This window comes from Fopius arisanus, unplaced genomic scaffold, assembly GCF_000806365.1.
Source record: "Fopius arisanus strain USDA-PBARC FA_bdor unplaced genomic scaffold, ASM80636v1 scaffold00094, whole genome shotgun sequence".
Taxonomy (NCBI): Eukaryota; Metazoa; Arthropoda; class Insecta; order Hymenoptera; family Braconidae; genus Fopius; species Fopius arisanus.
In genome coordinates, this window is record NW_011887833.1 from 357,980 (window position 1) to 365,058 (window position 7,079).

Genomic DNA, 7,079 nt, shown 5'->3' on the forward strand with positions numbered 1-7,079 from the left:
TACCTCCTCGATTCTCATGCTCCCCTGATACTTTTTTAGAAATTTTGAATTTTTCAATTTCAGTGAATACCTCCTCGATTCTCATGCTCCCCTGACCCTTTTTTGAAAATTTTGAATTTTCAAATTTCAGTGAATACCTCCTCGATTCTCATATTTCCCTGATACTTTTTTGAAAATTTCGATTTTTTCAATTTCATCGAGGACCTCCTCGATTTTCATACTCCCATGAAATTATTTTTTTTTAATATTATAATGCAGAAAATAACATAGACACCGTCGACTGGTCTCTCTGACAGCGGGACTACAGTTGAGGCAGTTATCGAATCGGCTGGCCGGCAGACACTCCAACATCGCTTCTGGCGCCATCTTTCTCTTGGGGTAACGTACTACAATACCTGTGGGGTCACTCAAACCCCCAGAACTGAGCCTCTTCTTTAGTCAATCCTCTTTGGGTATTTCTATTATTATATTCCAAGAGGAGTTCATGACCTCTGTACCGAACTCGATGAAACTCGAGGAGAAACCCAAGAATTCAAATATTCATACCTGAAATTCCTCATAATTCAAATAAAAAAAATTTTTCTGCATACGCGAGAGCCCCTGGTACTGCCCACTCATTATCATAACCGTTTTCCCCATTGCGATGCAGTCTGTCTCTGTTCCTCAAGTGCAATTCACGCGAATTGCATAAAAATCGCGGTGCACTTATGGTCTTGAAGCCGTGACGACCCGAGGGTGCAGCCTTCTTCTATTAAAAAAAAAAAGTGCAAAAGAAAAAATATTTCCGTGCGAACCGCCTTGGAGTTTCACACCTAGGAAGGTAAAATTTTCAATTCGATCACGCGCCGCACTCGAGATAAGTACAGAGCCCCAGGAGCCGCAATAACGCCAATTGCTCTTGTCCTCCCCTCGGTGCACTCCACCTTCAGTGATTTTTTCCCCTCAACTTCCTCTTATGATCATCGAGCAATTCGACTATCATCGAGGATCGATTTGATCCACGCGGGCTGCGATATAAGCACCTCATGATCGATTCCGATCTCGTTAACTCACCTCGCCGATCACGAATTCACCGGAGATTAAGGAGAGCTCGTTTGTAAGTCAACACGAATGAAAATTCCCAGTTACATATTTTTACCATTTTTTTTTATTCATTTGACAATTTATTAGGTATTTTCCAGGCTGAGTTTATTGATTTTTATGAGATTGCGAATTTGTGGATTCCCATCACCTTAAGCTTGCGGATTCTATCGAATTGGTGAGAAATTTTCCGACTTGGATTTACGGAGACGCTGGAGTTGATCGTTTATCTCTCGACCAGACGTCATTGTTGATTCTTTGGGAAAAAAAATGGGACATTAAATAGTTCATTGCGATTCACTGGAGATGTAAGACTCATACAAGTTGCTCCATACTCGATAAAATATTAGAAGTCTGTATTGAGTGCTTTAAATCAATTAATTAAAAATTAATATTTATTCTAAGATACGCAAATGTTTGCTCCTGCATTCATGGCTATCTCATGGCTATCTGGTGACTTTGATGATCGGTAATTATAATCGTAACTCACTCATTCACACCCGATGTTCCGTATCGATCATTAGCGTATGAAGCTAATGCACGCCAGAGCTCCGGGGGCCCTTCGATGGCTAGAGGAAAGTGTCCCCATGCTGAGGAATCTAAACCTTTGAAAAAAAAATTAAATTGCCACATCAATTGAAATTTCATTACCTGTCGTACTTGCATGATTCGTACCTGAAGTACTCGCATGATTGACCATTCGCCTCTGACGTTGGGCGAACGGCTCTCGGTCGTAAAAGGATTCCACCATCTTAAACAGATTTATAAAAAATTTTGATATTTCATTATAAAAAAATTTGGAATAGCGCAGATGACGGATTCTTCGAATATTCATAAAAAAAAACTGAATTCACAATTGAAGTTGTACAAATACTCATACTCACTTGATCGTAATCCTCTCGTTTCCCCATTCTCGGTACATTCTTCGCTTGCTTCAAAAAGTACTCGTGGTACTTGTCGCTCCTTCCGATTCTAGGTACGTTCTTCGCGATTTTGAGGAAGAACGCGGGAACTTCATCGTCGGCTTCCACGGTGATGACTCCACATGACAGCACAACAATAATCATGCAAGTGCCTTACGAACGATAAAAACTTCATTAATTAGATTTTATTTTGGAATAATAATTGTCGCTCACCGAGAAACATCTGGCCGAACATGAAGTGCGCTGTCATTTTTATGTTTGACTGGGTTTGGCTCATGATTTCTGCAAAAGATTTCGAAGGAATCGTTGAGCTCGGCTATTGAAAAATCTTTGACTGTTGTTTATGGAAAGCGTTTGGCAAATTCACGCGATGAATGATCCGATTCAGTCGAACGATTGTAGGCAACTGGCATTTATTTTATAATATGTCTTTTCATCTTATCCAATTTTTCGGGGAACAGCGCATATCGAATGAAAGTGTTTACTGAGATCCCACGTGATTCAACAACTATCATAAGTAGATTTGTACAAATAAAGTTCTATATTTCTCGGAGGTGCACTCACGATCCGATTTATTTGTTTATTTCTTCACATAAAAATTTCTAGAAATACAAACGAAGATATCGTGAGGAGAGGTCATCGATTCGATAACAATGGACCATCCCACGTGTAAATCCATAGAAATTTTATCATGCAAATCAATAAAATGTTCCATAAAACTCTTTAAAAAATTCTAGACGAGTCAGAATAATTGTCACAAAAAATTAACCAATCGTTCCGGAATTGCAAATAATTGTGGGAATTAATCTGTGTCGAGTTTTTGATGCGGAATGAAATTTACCTGGCGCCTGTGGTTCCACTTATGCCTCCGCATGATTCGATTTCGCTTTTATAACGAATCCGGTCCTGATTAATTATTTTTCTCATGAGATCCGAAAATGTTCAGGCCTCATTGTACGGGTGCATGTGTTTCATTCTCATTTTTATTCTCGTCGTGTGCGTATTTGATTCATTTACTCTCGCAATTTAATGAATACAGGTCAATATCCTTATGCCGGTAGACGAGCTACGTGTTCACCATATCGATTCATCGAAGTCCGTATGAGGGTGATCTCCGGAGAAAGACTTGCATCGAGTAATTATCATCAATTCTTTCTGACTTCTCCTCGATGCCTCTTCTAATTGATTTTTAAATCAATTAATTGAAATTAATTTAATCCATTGAAAAAAAATAATACCAATTCAATTGTTGAGATTTTATTAAAATTCCATTTCTACATAATTAGCATTTCGTCTCTGAATCTAAAGCCAACGCAAAATATCTACGTTATAATAATATAATACACACATATGCTTGAATGCAGCTCCATGGATTAACATTTAATTGCTCACAGGATTATCTTTTACCAACGATCAGCGGAATCATGACAACAATCGTAGAAAAATTATCAAAGTCTCGAAGAATGAAATCGAGGGGATTCCCTTGAATTATTATCGAGATTCGGTAACGTAGGAACTTTATGATAATTGTTGCATCATCGGTGAATTCGGGAGAGAAGTCGATAAGTCATCTTTAGTTGGAGTCCTGGTGCATCATCCAGGCATTGCAGGTTTCACTGGCCAGTTCGCACATGTTGCTGAGAGCTCGGTTGATTACTTCGTAATCTGAATTTAATCACAAGATAAAACATGATAATCAAGTGGTTCTCAATTATCCTGACGAGTGGAATGACTCCATTCCGATTTCCTTGAATTTCTTGAAATTTTCCATGTCAATTGATTAATTTATTTATTTATTTATTGCTCACCCGTTCCAGTGCTGGATCGCTTGCCGAAAATACTTCCATTGAAGGGAGGTTTTCTGTAAGCAGCATCGACACTCAAGGTGGCGATGATAACGATAAGAAGAATTGCAGAAACAAATCGTGCAGACACCATTTTTCACTCGAGGGTTGATTACTTTGAAACGATGAAGACAACAAATATTAGTCAACCGAATTCTGACCTCAACAGTAATTAATCTAATTGTGATAATTATTACTTCAATTATTTCGATGACAATCTATATTTCTGCTGGATGGTTCACTGAGCAGTGATACCGTCCACCAAAAACTGCCTCCTTTTATACGATTCCATGATTTCATGACAAATGGACATGTCCACTACAACTATTGGACTATTACTTACGTCCGCTCGGATAATAATTGAGAGTATAACTCAGCGTCAGAAGCAGGCAGTGATTCAAATGTAGAAATATTATTTTTATCCTCAAGGGTATCTCGTTTTTTATAAATAAAAAATTTGATTGGAAGATTTTTCTGGAGCAAGTCTGGAGACTTGTGGATATTGTAATAAGACAAAATTATTATCAGGGTATCACTTGTTCGTACCTTTTGTTCGGATTGAATGCTGGAAGATTTCTCCAAGATGCGAGAGCTGACTGTGAAGTCCTCTCCGGGATCGAGGGCTTTTATACGAAAACCTGGGGAACTATGACATGTCCTGCAATTTCGTGCTGAGATAGGGTGACATCGGGGTGAAACTCGCAATTTAATTATGGGAATCTAATTATGGACGTTTTTGATGGAACTGGCATCGCTGGGGAAATATGTCTCCTTGATCTACGCGAAATCGCGTTACGATGCCGCCAACTTTTATTATTCAGTTTAACGACGTTTTATTATTATTCCAAAGAGTTTTGTTGTAACTAAATCGTCTTCACCCTGAGAACTGATAACATATTAAATATTCCAGAATTAATAAATGCGTCACAACAGGCTGCCAATAATATTTGCATTTGCATTTGCAAATCGAGAAAAAAAATTCATCGAAATAAATATTTATCTCACTTCCCCAGAAGCTGCGAATTAATTAAATTTTATCTGCCGCATTAAAATCAAATTCCAATTCGCAATAATCCACTGATTACTTGAAATTGCGTTAAAAATTTTTTGATTGATTCGGATTGAAATGGAGTTGTGGGAAATCTTTATTTTCGTGATACGATGACAAGTCTTGCCTCCAAGGAGATAAAGTAGATTTCTGAATCGAGCCCTCACAGATACCATCAAGAGATATTCGCGGGATTTATCCTTATCACCGACTGATAAATTTTTAACGCGAAAAAATCAGGGGAATTACCAATTCCTTTGATAAACGTGGATGGGAAGAATAAAATAGTAAAAAATAATCTGCAATGCTCATTAATATATTTATATACAATTCGAAGCCTCCGCCAATACAAGAAAATTTTATGATATTAAACAATGATAACACACAGTGATAAATTCATCCACATGATCCACATTTATCAGATATCTTAAATTTTTCGTACGAATATATTAATTGAATAGACATTTGAATTACATGATTGTGATATAATCGCTGTGGAACGTAAATTGATAATTACATCGCAAGTGTGCGTCCTAATATCTAATTGTTTATTGTCGCGTCACAACTTTTATTGAACGGCACTCCATGAACAAACTCGATTGTTCAATTCAATCAGTCCGTTCTCGTTGAACGGATATCAAATATTACAGCGATGCTGCATTAAATTGTCATAGCCCGGCGTTCAATTAATGAAAAATAAAATCATAAGTGAATGCTCAATATTCATGAAAGTCAATGAATAATTTACAATCAATAATCTTAACTTCTACCAACAGTCAATAATTAATTATACTTATCTTAAATTATCCTATTCAATCAATACTGCATGGAAGACTTTGATTTTGTTTTTTTTTATCGTTCATAAATATTAATTTATAAATTAAATATCTCTACCCTATCATACCACAAATTGTGTTTTAATTATTGCATAACAATCACTTCAGCGTGAAATATCATGAGATGCCTCAGAAGTGATTGCAAAATTTAGACATAATCTATAATGATAATTACTCTATCATAATCAACCCTCGATTATTAAAAAATAATAATTCCAGATAACTTATCCATGAAAAACCTGATGTAAACACCCCTCACATGATTCAACTCAAGCCACCGAAATGATACGTTCCTGGTTGTCAGCAAATTGAGTTAATAAACAATAAAATTTACAGATATCATGTGCTTAATTCTAAACGATATGTTGATTCATCGTAGCTCGTCTGCTCTGCCCATCATCCACTCGCCTACAGCTTTACAAATTCATGGTAATGTCTACGTTCTTATCTGGCCAAATTCCGTGTCCGTGGTGATCAGTGTCAGCTGCCATGAACGACAATCAGCGCAGCAAGTGGTTCTCCAGAGGAATCACCATTGATTGATGGTGCACGATCCAGATTGCCATGAGGACAGCATCACTGGACAAATCACATCATGCTTCTGATCAAATAGAAGCGACTGGTCAAATCCACATCATGCTTCTGGTCAAACAGAAGCGACTGGTCAAATCCAAATTGATGATGAATAGCTTGATGGAATCACTTTGAGATACACATAACTGCCGTCGGTTTATCTGACGAGAAAAATTTTTTTTGGTGAAGCCCGAAGGCTCGCACGAAGGCCGAAGCCCAACTGATCATCTGCAAGCACCATCCGGGTCTCCAGACATCAGTAGGCGTCAGCACGCATGTGCACCTCCTTCATTCCACCAAAGCCACGCTGAATGGTTGATTCCTGTTTGTTATAGCACTGCCCAACATTCCCCTGGAGATGCACAAGCCTCACCCCCTCTCGACACATTCTCTGGTTTTCAGGGCGTCATCTGAGAGCGATGGGAAATCAATACTGGAGACGTCTTCAGAGGGAGATCCCTTTTCGCAAGGCGATAGTGTCTTGAACAAAATGTGTGAAGAGGGATGAATGGTCTAGGGCCATTGCCACTGCTCCATCGTTGATCAATGTCTCCAGACCTCAGTGTCTCATTTATTTTGAATAATCTTGAATCATTCGTCAGAAGTTTCAGAAAAATTGACCGCCATTTCTCACAGGCTAATACCAGTACTATTGACTTGTCTTTTGGAAATAATAATGTTTAATCATAATTATTTGAGGGTTTATGTTTCAGCTTTCTGGGTCACAGTGGTGTACGGCATTTGGAATGCACATCAGGGAGAAGTTTTTCATTTT

The 7,079-nt window shown here is 37.9% G+C and overlaps 2 protein-coding genes across 3 annotated transcripts; both read right to left on the reverse strand.

Annotated features, from left to right (window-relative positions):
- Window positions 1–1,159: 1,159 nt before the first annotated feature.
- Window positions 1,160–2,282, reverse strand: ETH (Ecdysis triggering hormone). Its single transcript, XM_011311916.1, has 5 exons — window positions 2,217–2,282; window positions 1,965–2,155; window positions 1,756–1,831; window positions 1,571–1,685; window positions 1,160–1,336 (listed from the first exon to the last, which is right to left on the reverse strand). Exons 1-5 carry the CDS (start codon window positions 2,278–2,280, stop codon window positions 1,282–1,284), a joined length of 501 nt encoding a protein of 166 aa, XP_011310218.1. The 5' UTR covers window positions 2,281–2,282; the 3' UTR covers window positions 1,160–1,281.
- A 975-nt stretch (window positions 2,283–3,257) lies between these two features.
- SIFa (SIFamide) lies at window positions 3,258–4,439 on the reverse strand. 2 transcript variants are annotated; one of them, XM_011311917.1, is made up of 3 exons: window positions 4,394–4,439; window positions 3,812–3,962; window positions 3,258–3,668 (listed from the first exon to the last, which is right to left on the reverse strand). In XM_011311917.1, exons 2-3 carry the CDS (start codon window positions 3,939–3,941, stop codon window positions 3,577–3,579), a joined length of 222 nt encoding a protein of 73 aa, XP_011310219.1. In that variant the 5' UTR covers window positions 3,942–3,962; window positions 4,394–4,439; the 3' UTR covers window positions 3,258–3,576. The 2 variants fall into 2 exon arrangements, with proteins under 2 accessions (XP_011310219.1, XP_011310220.1); XM_011311918.1 differs by lacking the exon at window positions 4,394–4,439 and adding an exon at window positions 4,045–4,132.
- Between the last annotated feature and the right edge of the window lie 2,640 nt (window positions 4,440–7,079).